Here is a 15,299-nt window from a genome sequence, read left to right as displayed (position 1 = left end):
TTGTGTTGTAAATGTTGTACCTTGATGAAGGTATCTTTTCTTTTATGTACACTGAGAGCATATACACGAAGACAAATTCCTTGTGTGTCCAATCACACTTGGCCAATAAAAATTCTATTCTGTTCTGTTCTATTCTATTCTATTCTATTCTATTCTGTTCTATTCTATCCTATCCTATCCTATCCTATCCTATCCTATCCTATTCTATTCACTTGCTCTCCACTTGCCACCCATCTCCAGCTGTACAGCCCAGTTCCTAACAGGCCATGGATCGGTATTGGTCCTTGGCCCAGGGGTTAGGGACCCCTGGTCTAGAAGACAAACGTTAATATAATTGTAAAACCATTAACCATGCTTAGAACAAAATCCAGTGCAGATATTCCTTGACTTACAACAGTTCATTTAGAGACCATTCAAATTTACAATCGCACTGAAAAGTGACTTACGACTGTTTTTCACACTTACGACTGATTGAAGCATCCTCGTGATCACATGATAAAATGAAGATGCAAACTGACTCCTAATTATGAGGGTTGCAGTGCTCAAGGATCATGTGATCACTGTTGTGACCTGAGAAGCAAAGTCAATGGGAAAGCCAGATTCACTTAGCATCTGTGTTACTAACTTAGCAACTGGGGTGATTCACTTAACAACTGTGGCAAGAAAGGTCGTAAAATGGGCAAAATTCACTTAACAAATGTCTTGCTTAGCAATAGAAATTTTGGGCTGTATTGTGATTGTAAGACAAGGACTACCTGTAATAAATATGGAACTTTTCTAATCTTTGTGACTTCAAAAGTTAAAACAAACTTTTATATATTTAGAAAATAGACACACACAGGCGTTAGGGAAATCTGTGTAAATATATGTATTTTGGGAAAACTTGCTGACAAAACCCAAGTATAATTTTTTTGTGAGATTTTTTTAAAAAATGCAAAACATTGTGTACAAAGAACAAAATTACCTTAATCTTAAACACAAACCTTAAACACAAAGAACACAAAACCATGTATATCAATTACCACGAACAGAAATTAAAGCAATCTTTCAACTATGATGTAGATAATCTATATGAATTGTGGAACATAGAATATCAGAGTTGGAAGGAGACCCTATAACATTTCAGACAAATGGCTGTCCAGTTTCTTCTTAAAAGCCTCCAGTGATGCAGCACCCACATATTTTGAAGGCAAGCCGTTCCACAAATAATGAAAAATAAGTATGTGTATCATTTAACAGTAAGTTTAGGTTTCATGCAATACTTTTTCAGAACATACTGTGGAAAACAGTAGAATGTGAATTTCAAGTTAAAGTAAACTGTAAGCTATTTTGAACTTAAAGACTTTAGCACTGAGCAAGGGACTTGGTGGCCTAGTTACATAAATTTTTCCATTTCCTTAATTCTAGGATTCTATATCAGATAAATAAGGAATTTTTGTGGTAGTCTCACCTGAGAATATTTTTCAGTTTGTGCATGTACTTGTTTTAAACAGTAAAAAAAATATTAATATTGAAGTTATTATATGGGGATTTAAAAATACCAATGTTCACTTGAACATTAAGTTTGTTGGCCTGTTAGTGAAGCTTTAAACATTATAGTAATATATCTATAAGTCTGATATTTCAACATGCTGCTTCTGCATTTTTTTTTAATTTGCATTTATATCCCGCCCTTCTTCGAAGACTCAGGGCGGCTTACACTATGTTAGCAATAGCCTTCATTCTATTTGTATATTTATATACAAAGTCAACTTATTGCCCCCCCAACAATCTGAGTCCTCATTTTACCTACCTTATAAAGGATGGAAGGCTGAGTCAACCTTGGGCCTGGTGGGACTAGAACCTGCAGTAATTGCAGGCAGCTGCTGTTAATAACAGACTGCATTAGCAGTCTGAGCCACCAAAACTCATTGCAGGTAGTCCTTGACTTATGACCATTCGTTTAATGACCGTTTGAAGTTACAAGGGCAGTGAAAAAAGTGGTTGCCACACTTAACGACTGTTGCAGCATTCCCATGGTCACATGGTCAAAATTTGAGCTATTGGCCACTGGAATGTATTTATGACAGTTTCACTGTCATGTGATCACCATTTGTAACCTTCCCAGCCAGTTTCTGATAAGCAAAGTCAATGTGGGAAGCCAGACTCACTTAATGACTGTGTCAAAAAAGGTCGTAAACTGGGGCAAAACTCACTTAACTGTCTTGCTTAGCAGTGGAAGTTTGGGGCTCAATTGTGGTCATAAGTCAAGGACTACCTGCACTCATGCATATTTGGGTTTGTAATACCTTATTAAGTTTTAACATTATGTATTTCTTATAGTTTACTATGTTTAAAATTAATTTTAAGGGGCATTAGATTAGCACTACCACAAAATGCCTGGGTTCTTGTGTCAAACTAAGCTATTAGGTGGCATTACTCGGTTTATGGTTTTGTATGATATGTGGAACGGGTGAAATCCAGCAGGTTCTGACAGGTTCTGGAGAACCGGTAGTAGAAATTTTGAGTAGTTCGGAGAACCGGCAAGTACCACCTCTGGCTGGTCCCAGAGTGGGGTGGGAATGGGGATTTTGCAATATCTTTCCCCTGGAGTGGGGTGGAAATGGAGATTTTGTAGTATCCTTCCCCTGCCATGCCCACCAAGCCACGTCACATAACCGGTAGTAAAAAATTTTTAGATTTCACCATTGGTGTGGAATCAGCCAGTTGTGATCTATTTAGCAAACCTTTAATAATCAACCCATACTATAATGCAGTACATGAATTTAGCCTGAACTTAATTTATTTCCCTTATAAATTAGTGACTGAATCTTAAAACAGAAATTTGGATGGTCTTCATACATTGTATATATTTTGTATATATATGTATTTGTTTTTTGTTTATACAGTTGATGGGATTGACAAAGTATCAGTTGCCAACTCAGATGGGACGAATCCGGGATCTCAAACACCGCCTTTTAAGAGGAAGGGCAAACTCTCAACAATTGGTAAAATCTTCAAACCGTGGAAATGGCGAAAGAAGAAAACAAGTGAAAAGTTTATAGAAACCTCAGCAGGTATGATTGCTGATACTGACAAATACTTTATGAAACCTGAAAAGATTATACAGGTAGTCCTCAAATTCATTTAGTGACCGTTCAAATTGACTGATGACCATTTTTCACACTTAACAACCATTTCAGCATCCCCATGGTCATGTGATCTAAATTCAGTCACTTGGAAACTGACTCATATTTATGACGGTTACAGTGTCTTGAGGTCATGTGATCCCCTTCTGCAACCTTCTGGCAAGCAAAGTCAATGGGGAAGCTAGATTCACTTAACAACTGTGTTACTAACTTAACAGATGCAGTGATTCACTTAACAACTGTGGCAAGAAAAGTCGTTCAATGGAGCAAAACTCACTTAACAAATGTCTCACTTAGCAACATAAATTTTGGGCTCAATTGTGGTCATAAGTTGAGGACAACCTGTAGAGTTGCAAAGAACTATGCAATTAGTTCTACCATATTAACTTTTAGATTTGAGCATTTTCAATGTTGTTCGTTACTTCTCATGATGATTTTTGCCAGTTCTTCAAAACATGCCTGATGTTACCTATTTTCTTGCATTTCTGTCCTTTAACATTTCTGTACTCCTGCACATTTACCTCCCATGGATGAACTTTGTAGTTGTGCCAAAATACTTTTTTATAATGTGGTTCTTACCCTGAACTTCTGAGTCCTGATTTATTGCTTTGATACTGTATCTTAATCCATTGAATGCCACCCACACTTCAGCTTTCTCTTTATAGCAATTAATGAGCTATAAGATCCTTAAGGATCAAACATTTGGGTGGAAATTATTCTTCACAGATTAAAGCTCACATGCTAAGTCTTTTAGAACCTAATTGTTTTAATGTGATTAAAATGAAACAGAATAGCGTATTCCAAATGTGCATTTATAGTGAACAGTCTCATAATCTCTTTTGAATTTATTTTTATTTATGTAAGTTTAATAGCACATTAATAAATTGGTGTTTTTTTTAGAAAAATGTTCCTCCTTTTGTATGTGTGTCATTAAAATATAATTGTGTCTCAACAATTTAAATGAAGATGTATAAACTTGAGAGAAATATTTATCCTCTGTGCATAAACACTTTCACTGGAGGAGTGACTTTTCTATGATATACTGAGAAAAAGGAGATGAACATAGTTCACTGGTCATGTTTGGAATATAATAATCCTGATAGTTGCCTTTTGAGATCAGGAGACACTGCACATTTAATATATTTTTACTATTAAGAAAGAGGTACAAATAGGTGAAGAATTATGCTGTATATACTGTACATATCCTGTTATGTATATACAGTTCTGGATTCTAAAAGAGTTGAGTTCAGAGTACCTTTGCTTCTTAGAGTAGTCAGAATACTAATCTAAATTATGTGTGCATACTCTTTCTCTCTACCCAAACAATACTTAAAAGCCACTTTTTCCACGTTAGATAATTTCTTAAGACTTATTCCTACCTTTATTAACTACACACACACACACAAACAAAAAAACCCACATATGTATACACACACATACATACACAGTGTGTGTGTATACACACACGTTAATAAATACAAAGATAAAATATTTTAAAAAGTAAGAAAAACATAAAAAGTGAGGAAAATGAAAAGTAGAAGGTAGAAAAAACAAAATACAAAAATTGTGGGGGGGAGATATATAAAAGGTGAGTCCCATTTCTCTCCAGACAAGAATAAACAACCTTAATAAGTTAATACCTTCTCTAATATTTTAATAAGGATAAAAATATTTCTTTACCCATGCCTCATCTCTTATCAATAATTAAATTATAAAAATTCATCATTCCATCCTCATCAGCAAAAAGTCTGATTAAGATCTGCCAGAAATAGTAATGTATTATATTTTAACTTTAATCTAATACATCCTTTTTGTATTTCAACTTATAACTTTCTCTAAGAAATAAAGCAAAGGAAAGCTTTCCTCATTTATAAACAGATCTGAAAATCCTTGTCATTTAGTCCTGGTCAAAAAGAAATTCCATTAATATCAGAACTATCAGAAACCACTACACATATACAGGTAGTCCTCAATTTACAGCAGTTCATTTACTGACTGTTCGAAGTTACAACGGCACTGAAAAAAAATGACTTATGACCATGTTTCACACTTATGACCATTGCCGCATCCCCATGGTCACATGATCGAAATTCAGATGCTCGTGGTGCAACTGGCTCATATTTATGGCGCTTGCAGTGTCCCGGAGTCATGTGACCATCTTTTGCAACCTTTTGACAAGCAAAGTCAGTGGGGAAGCCAGATTCACTTAATAACCTGTTATTAACTTAGCAACTGTGGTGATTCACTTAACAACTGTGGCATAATTTTTAACGCTTCCCCTTTACATCCAAGTTAGAAGACTTTCCAAAGCATTCTTCTGATTTATTATTTGTACATCCTTTTTATTTATTAAGACATCAGCCGATTTCAAATATAAATCCCTTGTGGCATTCTCTTCCATATCACTCTTGTAGTTTAACATCTAAAATCCATTTTCAAATCCATAACAACTTTTCCCCTATCACTCTTATATTCTCGGAATTTTTTTAAAAAAACCTATTTCCAAATCCACATTTAAATCAGTCTCTGTTTTATACAGTAAAATCGGTTCTTCTTGTATAACCTTTTGCTGTTTAAGATCGAATGGTTTATTAATAATTTGTTTATAGATAAGGGATGAGATACAGGAAGAAGAGTTTTTTTAAATTGAAATATTAGAGAAGGTGTTAAGCTACTAGAGCCGTTTATTCTTGCCTGGAGGGAAATGGGAATTTTATGCAACTTTTTTCTCATCTTTTTTAAATTTTCCTTTTTCTACCTCTTTGTACCTCTCCTGTTATTTACTTTTTATATTTTTCCTAGTTTGTATTAGTCTTTTATCTTTCTATTTATAAAATATCCTAAAATTATTTTAGGCAGTCCTAAGAAACAAGCAAATAAACAAGCAAATAAACAAGGATAAAAAGCATGCAAAAAATATAAGGGATGCTTGTGACAAGCTATCCTGAAGCTATGCATAGCACAAGTTAGCCATCTCTTATAATATTTCCCATATTCCGTTATTTTTTATTGTTCTTTTAATATTAATTTCAATTATCATACCACACATACCTTCCCTAATGTTTAGATCAATACAGCAGAATCATACTTGGTAGGCGGGTTCCTGATATATCATACTACACCATATAGATTATCATAAAACAAGATTATTAAAATGTGGTATACATATCACCAAACCTTGGATGAGTTTGGAGAAATTCTCTTGGAGTTATAATTATAGCATGTCAATCCTGCTAGGTAGAACAGACCAGGAAATCAATTCAGGAACATTAGATTTATTGAGATTGGCTATAATAACAGAATCTTGCAAGTCTGATTCTTCTATACTTCCTTCCATTTTTTATATTCAGTGAATCAGGGGAGCATCTTTCTGAGCTTCTTCTGAATTTTATCTCTCTGCTCTGGATTTTAAAAAATGGTTTGACCCCTTTTGCCTAGATAATTTTTCCTACTTATGGGATGCACAAAAACATATTTTTGGATAACATGAGAAACATCTCAAAAGTTAGTTGCTTCTTTCTGAAGTAAAACAAAACACAGAAAGGAGAATTAATAATTGCAAAGCTTTTTGAAGTACAGAAGTGGAATGCAGATAGGATTTTAGAAAGAGAAGCATTCCATGACTGGCTTAGAATTTTATTTATTTATTATTTGTTTGTTTATATCTTATACTTCTTAACCTTCTTAAAGTTGTCTTTCTCCCTCGAGAGGCAGATTTAGAAGGATGAATTTAGAAGGGTGGTCTATGCATAAGCAGTATCTGAGAAATCAGTGATAATAGTAAAAATTTAAATTCACTTGGAATGTTAGTCTTATATAATGAACTGAGGCAAAATTTTAAGGGATTAGAAGGGAGGAATTGGACATTGCTGTGCTTTATTTGTATATGATGTTTGCATCATAATTTGCAGTGTATATATCACCATGAAATATAGGCATTGAAAGCAGAGATCACATTGTTTATAATTTAGTGCAGTAAATTATAATTTAGTGAACCTATAATTTAGTGAATCTTTTTGGCTCCATGGACCATCAGCCACAGCAGAGGAGGGGATGGAAAGGATGGTTTTACGCACGCAACCTAACCCTGCGCATGTGCAAATGAAACTTTATGCACTTGCCTGCCACTTGTGTGGCCCAGTTTCCAAAAGTCTGCAGGCTGGAACTGGTCCACAGACTGAGGGGATGGGGGCCCCTGATTTAGTCCATCGAAGCATAAGAGGAAAAATTCCCTGGTACAAAACTTGGCTGAAACTAAATCTTGAGACTATGAATCATGACTGAGCCAACATCATCTTGCCTATTTGTTGTGATATATACAAGTGATAGAGAATAGACTAGCTAAGGGAATCTGTACAAGAGACTTTCCTGAACCATGAGGCTGTAAATGATGTTTTAGTTTTCAGAAGTCTATTGTTTTTAAAATTTCATTTAACTTCTATTTTAAGACAGAAATACTTGTATTCAGCACAAATGAAAACATAATTAATGCAGCTTCTGTACTTGAACAGAGAATGAATGTATAAATCTAATAATGTACATATGCTTACTTACTACTTTTCCATAGCACTATCTTCTGACCAACATACCTTATTAGGTAATTACATACATACCCGTACTTTTCATGTACTGCTCTATACATTGATTTTTGTTATTTAAACTCCTCAATTTTCTCTTTTTCAGCAATTCATCAACTGCTTCCTGTTATTCTCCTTCCTTTTGACCTATTCACTCTTCCTTCAAACACTTGCTTGCAATTAGATCCTAGTCCTCATTCTAATACTGCTAAATAATAAATATGGAAGCCAAAATTATTTTTACTTAATTTTTTTGGTTGTCTTGGTTTATTTTATACTGAATAATGTCTTAATTTCTCTATTTTTTTTAAAGTGCTGGAAAGAAAGATATCAACAAGGCAGAGCAGAGAGGAGCTAATAAGAAGGGGTGTCCTAAAGGATATAAATGAGCAAGGTGATCGCAATTAATGTAGATTACTAGACCTTATATCTAATGACAAATGTTATTCCTATTGCTTTACAATGTATATACCGGTAGTTCATTAACAAAGTTTGTAGTTAAGAAGACTGACAATAAGATTGTCACATATCTCTCATAGGGTTAGATTGAAAAATAAAACTGAAAAAACGGTGACTTTAACTCCAGGAACTTTGGCCACCTCTTTTCTTTTCTCCTCAGAAGTGCTCAGATTGTCTTGCAAAGCTAGTAAAGTAGAGAGTGGAACATCTCTGAAAGACAAAGGAAGGGAGAAAGAGAGAAAGCTGCTTTATGATAAATTAGGGACTTTGGGGAGCAACAGAAAACAACCTAATATGGGAAGTCAGTAGGATTTCATATGGGACAGAGAAAAGAAAAAGATGAGTGAGTGGCTTGGGTGAGTGCCTTTTGGCTTGTAGAAAATGGAGTGAGAGAATTGGTTTTGAGCGATTTTGTAAAAGAGAGAACTGTTTAGGGTTTGTAGAGAAATAGATTGAACTCCCACTTCTACCTTATATTCAGGCTCTTGGTCAGGTTTTTAATCTTCTTATCCCTATCAGTTAGTCTTTCTATGAAATGTCTTTAACCTCACTGATCATGGGAGACAATTGTGAATGGTCACCCATTACCCAGAGCTGTTTTGGAGTAAAAATATCAGGGAGGGAGGAGGAAGGATACTTTGTGAAAGGTTTCTTAAAATTCTCCCCAATGTAGAGGTGAGTCCTCTATTCTAGTACCACAACACAACTTAAGTATGCAAGAAGATATGTAGAAATGCATGGCAAAACTGGCTTTAATCAGGCTGCTATGCATTGAACAATACTATCCCAGATATCAGCACCGTTATGAAAATAAAGACAAGTTAGTTGCATATAATGAAGGAAATGCCTTCAGCCAATATTCTTGTTTTTGTTTCAGATGTGGATGCCACAGTGAATTATGAAATCTCTAATGGTCACACGATAGTAATTACAGAAGAAGCCATACAGGAAGAAAATGTAAAAACTGTAGAAGACAATGGTTCATTATCAGCAAAGGCAGCTGTTTCTGACGAGAAAAAAGAGGATAAAAAAGGTATTTTAAATGCAATGTATCAGAATGTATATGCCCATTTAAAAATAACAATCACCCAGTGTATATTATGAAGAATGAAAACAGACCTGTTTATAGCTACAAAGGATAATATGTATTTCAGTGGAGAAGAGACAGCAGTAAGAAAACTTAATTTCTGTTCAGAGGCAGACATTTTTAGTAACACATAAACTAAACTTGAGTTCGCTATTGGAATGGGTGGAAAGGTGCTAGGTCTTAGAACAAAAGCAGATTTCTGATTGTCCTACAGCAAGGGTCCCCAACATCTGGGCCACAGCCCAGTGTGCCATGAGAAAACAGCAATTGGGTTGCAGAAACAGCGGGCAAGTGCACCTGTGCTCAAGTGCATCCCCACTTGCGTGAGCAGCGGGCGAGTGCATGCCCATGTGCTCCATTTGCATGAGTGGCAGGTGCGTGTAAATGGAGCTGCGTGTGCACTTGCCAGCCGCATGCACAGAACTGTCCCCTGCCCCCCTCCCTCTGTTGATCCGCAAAACTGGAAAGGTTTGGGAATTTGGTCCTACAGTACTACACGGAACTTTGGGTGTTACACCACAAGAATCTATGGGATATAGTTCAAACCAAGTCTGAAGTCTTACTCAGCTGTGAAGTTCAGGGGTGAGCAGTTTCTATCTATCAAGTTAGCATACAGTTTCACACAAGATTATTTGGGATAAAATAGGAGGATAAAAATAAGAAATCTGGATAGCAATAATACTTTTTTTTAAAAAAACCTAATAACCTTCGCTGCTATTTTTTGAAAACAGTAGCTGGAGAGGGATGGGGTGGGGATAAAGAGATTTGATTTATTTAAGGAATTTCTGCTCTTTTTCCATTCTTACATTAGTTGATTAATGCATGTACTCACTAATGTGTCATTTATGAGTTATCACTCCTTATCCATGTCAATGTGATTGATTTGAAGACAGAGCTCAAATGAAAGAAGGCTAAGCTCAGAATCTTAATAAGCAATTGCTGTATATTGGGGAAGTTAACATGGAATAAAATAATCCTTAACAAAGCTGCTAGTCTTATCCTAGCTTTTCTTAGGCCGTGTGAAAATACCCTTGTACATAGAAGCACACATATTTCCTATGGGATTTGCTGCTAGTTGCTGTAGAGTTAGGTGATCTGTTACAAGAGGAATTGTATCCATGAAAAGAGAAACCTTTTCCTATTTTAGCCAATATTAATGCAGGTTAATATGCTGCTTTGCTCATTTTAATTTTTTAAAGTGTATACTTCTAATGTTTTCACTCTGACAAAGTTGGACATTAAAACATGGCTACAGTTCTGCTCATGGACATCAATCTATACCAGGGGTGTCAAAGTCATGTTGTCACAGCGATGTCACATGACATATCTGGACTTTTTTCCCCTTTGCTAAATCAGGCGTGGGCATGGTCAGCATGTGACGTATTCGGCCCGCAGGCTGGGTGTTGACAGCCCTGATCTATATTGATATCAGGAAAGCTTTATACATAACAAAATGCCAGATTATGCATTGAAAAAGACTAAAACAGAACAAATTTAGCTACTCTAAATTCTCATTTTCTTTCAAATTTCTGCTGCAATTTTCTTCATTTTTTCCCCCATAATGATATCATGTTATAATTTGCACATTTGCTTGATGATGTCAGACAGATGACATGAATTTCCTCAGTGCTATTGCTCTGAAATTCATTAAACACCCCATCCCCCAATTAGTAGTTCTAATTATGTTAAGAGCATAGATGATTAGAGCTCAGTAGGCTGGTACAGGAAAAAAGATTTCAAGGGAAAGCTTTTACATCTAAACAGCTCTAGAAACAATCCTTCTGAAGCTTATACAATAAATGCTTAAGAATGCTTTCTATGTTTGAGTAGTAGTCTTAATGACAATCAACAAAAGGAAAATTGCCTTATACACTGTAAGCCGCCCTGAGTCTTCGGAGAAGGGCGGGGTATAAATGTAAACAAAAAAAAAAAAAAAGGAAGCTATTTTCTTGAACCAGAATAAGAAATGCTGACAAATTTTCATTTGTCGGTTATTTTAGGTAAATGTTTATTGATGGTACACTCAATTAAGAAATTTGTCCTTGATCTTTATTTATAAATCTGATCAGCTTTTCCAAACATATTTTTAGAAAGATATAGTTATATATCTATAAATTATCCATAGTAGAATCAAATAATATTGTAAATATAAATGAAAGCTATCATAGTGATAATTGTCTTAATCTTTCCTTGGCTAGGAATTTGTTTAAAAATGTTATATTATACAGGTAGTCCTCAATGTATGACCACAATTGAGCTCAAAATTTATGCTGCTAAGTGAGAAATTTGTTAAGTGAGTTTTGCCCCATTTTATGACTTTTCTTGCCACATTTATTCAATGAATCATTGCAGCTGTTAAATTAGTAACTCTAATTGTTAAGTGAATCTGGCTTCCCCATTGACTTTGCTTGTCAGAAAGTTGCAAAAGGTGATCACATGACATCAGGATACTGCAACCGTCATAAATGTGGGTCAGTTCTCAAGCATCTGAATTTTGATCTCATGACCATGGGGCTGTTACAGCGGTCATAAGTGTGAAAAACGGTCATAAGTCACTTTTTTCAGTGCCGATATATCTTTGAACAGTGACTAAGTGAACTGTTGTAAGTCAAGGACTTCTTGTAAATGATCTTTCCCTTCCAATAAATGGAGCTATTTTGCTGAAAGCCATTAGGGCAAAATTGATGTTTCCTACCATGTGTACTTAACACACTGCTTGTCTTCATCTACTAATTGTTTTTAATGAGAATGCTGCTCATCTTTCGCAGGTTGGTGACCAAATCTTGGGAAATTGAGTTAGGATAGCTTAGAAAACATCTTTTAAAATAGTGGCTACTGCCCCAAACTGTTAGCAGATTTGATCTCCCTTCATTGAAGGAAGGATTATTTTTGGGTTTTTTTAAAAAAACTTTTTGATTCTGCATTTTGGGAGCCATTCTGAACGTTCTGTTGAAATCTGCACTAGATGGTGAAGCATAGTTTAGTGACCAGAGGTGGGTTTCAGCAGGTTCTGACCAGTTCTGGAGAACCGGTAGCAGAAATTTTGAGTAGTTTGGAGAACCGGTAGTAACAATTCTGACTGGCCCCGCCCCCATCTATTCTCTGCCTCCCAAGTCCCAGCTGATTGGAGGAAATGGGGATTTTACAGTATCCTTCCCCTGTCACGCCCACCAATCCATGCTACACCCACAGAACCATAGCAAAAAAATTTGAAACCCACCACTGCTGGTGATCCTTCTTTTTTTAAAACAAAAGCAGTCCTTACTCTCAAGAAAGCAGAGCAGCAGGAAGAAATCTGTTTCTTTGTCTAGTTCAGGGGTCTCCAACCTTGGCAACTTTAAGACTTGTGGACTTCAACTCCCAGAATTCCTCAGCCAACTTTGCTGGCTGATGAATTCTGGGAGTTGAAGTCCACAAGTCTTAAAGTTGCCAAGGTTGGAGACCCCTGAACTAGTTTATCCTTGTTGTCCGTTTGTCAGTTGCTTGTGTTCATTTTCTTATTTGTAGATAAGCCTCTTCCTAAAGGCCTTGAAACATCAGCCGTGTCTGTTTCTCCTCTTCCTCCTCCTCTACCACCACCTCCTCCTAAACCTAAGCCTAAAGCTAAAAAAGCAGCCATTCCTCCAAAAAACGCTGCTGCTGCTGCTTCTACAACTAGCCATAAAACTACTGAAGTGCCACATGCTAAAAAAAAGGGCAAGTCTCCTTCCAAGCAGGCCTCTGCCCCACCTGCCAAGCCAACAAGCCGCAGTGGGACTCGAGAAGCTGGTAAGTATCACATGTGGCTTTGAATCCGTGCTGCTTTATTGCTTGCTTTAAATGTTGCAAAGTCCATATTCTCCCTGTGGATAGTTATTAATAAATTGGAATTTGTGTTATCCAAATTGGATTTAGGTTTATTAATTGTCCTTGTCTATGGTTTTTCAGCTCACCTTGGCTCACAAAATCCAGTGTTCAGCATTAAAGTCTAATAGGAAGCAATATTTCCCAGATAATTTGTGCAAAGCTGAACAAAAGCTACAGCTGCATTTAAAAAAACAACAACCAAAAAACCAAGCGTATAACATTAGTTGGCTGTGAATGATTATTATTAAATCTGTTGTCTTATTCACTGTCTCCATAATGTGTAGGTGGATAACTTGGGGCTTCCTGTACAGTAGCCAGATGCAAGAGCTTATTTGGTGGTTACTGTATTAAGTTCTTTTAACCTAAAAATGCTTGTAAGAATACTATTTATTTCCATCCCTCTTGATCAGCAAGACCTATCTGAAGATACAATAGCTTAGTAGAAAGACAGTTCTGGGATGTTGTTCTATATAGGAGAGGAGTCCCTATGGATTGTATTCCGCTAATCATTGCCGACTACAGGGGGGAGGTGCTCATTTCCGTTTCAGAGGCCTTTGAGATAGCGCTGTCCAAAGATGTTTCCACGTTCATATGGCCAGCATGACATCATGGAGTACTGTTACCTTCCCACTGAAATAGTACCTATTTATTTACTCACATTTGCATGCTTTTGAGCCGCTGGGTTGGCAGGAGTTAGGGTGAGGACGGGAGCTCATTACCTATCAGGCAATGCTCAGGTCTCAAACCTGGGCTTTTGGTAGGTACAGAAACAGGATTTAAAAAACAGTAAGCTGATTTATTATTATTTATTATTCATGTGTATTTTGCAAACCATCCTTCTTCTAGCATTGATTAATAATTTTCATTTCGCTCTTCTTGAGCTCTACACATCCAAGGCTTTCTCTGTCTTATCCTTCCATTCAAGTTATTAACTCATCCTTCACATATTTAGTTTGCAGTTTGTTCCTCATTTGGCCTATATGGCCAAACTATAATTATTTCTATCAAATACAATTTAGACTCCAATGAATTTTATAAATAGATTTGAAAATATGCGAGTTAGAAGATAATAAAAAATGATATGGTTTTCTTTTATTGTTTCTGTACTTTTGATTCTACCACAAATATTTATTAATCTTACTTTCAAAAATGCCTTAGGAATAATCAGGTTGAGAAAACGCTTAGTTTGGTGATAAAAAGTCCCAGATTTCAATAAGAAGCTCATGATTAGTATGTATATATATTCAAAATGGAAAACATACTTTGTTTTTAAGCTTATCCTAGAAAAAGATTCCCCAGAGCATTTTAAGTTAGTTAGGTCCCAACAGAACAATAAGTTTCAGTTGTACTCACTAGAAGAAACAATGAGAATGCGAGACCCATTGCTGCTCCCTTGTTTTTCATCTCAGACCCATAAATGGGATGTACCCTAATGGCAGAAAATGACATGATTTCGAAAACATTAAAATCAGTCCCTTTAGGAGACAGTGGGTACACAGCTCTGCGCTCACATCTGAAAAATAAGTTTAAATTAGAATCTGTAATCAAAAAATTATCTCCAGTCCATCAACCAAGAAAACAGATAGAGATCTTCTACTGAATTAGATTAAAGAGCAGAAACATACCTCTTTCACATTCCTTTGAATTAGCACATATTGCCTAATAGATTACTTTATTATTCAGATATTTAAAAAAAACACTCTTTGCCAATTCTTCTGTAGTCATTGACATTCCACTTATTTAGCAAGAACAAATAACAGATTTGGCATGCTTTATTTTTCCAGCCTGCCTGCCAAATGCAAGCTCAGCAAAAGCAACCATGTTGTTCTTTGCTGATGTTTTTTGCTTGTGCATAGAGTTGTTGCAGGTCATTAAAAAAAAAATGCTTGGTCCTTTTACTGTATTCAAGCAACAACCCAAATCAATAGACTCTTTACATTTTAAAAGGTATCTTGAATTTTAATGTCACCAGGTCATAATGTACACCAAAGCTTCACAATCCTTCCCCCCCCCCAATTTTTGTTGAGAGAACATGCCCTTGCTATATTAATTTCTTTATGTTTATAGTTTAAAACTTATTGTAATGCTAAGTAATTAAGAATCCTGATGGCCCAGCAGTGCCTAAAGCTCATCATCTATGCTTTAGTCTAGAAGACAAATCATATTCCAGAGTAAGTAGTGGAGAAGAGCATTGCTATTGTA

At 35.8% G+C, this 15,299-nt stretch overlaps 1 protein-coding gene and 1 long non-coding RNA gene across 5 annotated transcripts in view; one reads left to right on the top strand and one right to left on the bottom strand.

Moving 5' to 3' along the window:
- The window catches only part of LOC131191853 (uncharacterized), a 58,259-nt gene that overhangs the window by 27,755 nt on the left and 15,205 nt on the right, over positions 1–15,299 (bottom strand). The window lies entirely within an intron of this gene.
- Positions 1–15,299, top strand: part of PHACTR2 (phosphatase and actin regulator 2) — a 64,709-nt gene that overhangs the window by 35,013 nt on the left and 14,397 nt on the right. The window contains exons 2-5 of one of the 3 annotated variants that reach the window (XM_058170363.1): positions 2,889–3,056; positions 8,019–8,099; positions 9,042–9,197; positions 12,759–13,019. In XM_058170363.1, coding sequence (XP_058026346.1) covers positions 2,889–3,056; positions 8,019–8,099; positions 9,042–9,197; positions 12,759–13,019 — 666 coding nt within the window. The remainder of the gene's footprint in view (positions 1–2,888; positions 3,057–8,018; positions 8,100–9,041; positions 9,198–12,758; positions 13,020–15,299) is intronic. The other 2 variants (XM_058170371.1, XM_058170378.1) reach the window with 2 other exon arrangements.

This window comes from Ahaetulla prasina, chromosome 1 (genome assembly GCF_028640845.1).
Source record: "Ahaetulla prasina isolate Xishuangbanna chromosome 1, ASM2864084v1, whole genome shotgun sequence".
In the NCBI taxonomy this organism is placed as follows: Eukaryota; Metazoa; Chordata; class Lepidosauria; order Squamata; family Colubridae; genus Ahaetulla; species Ahaetulla prasina.
Note: the sequence above shows the minus strand (reverse complement) of the source record. Positions and strands in the feature narration are given on the sequence as shown.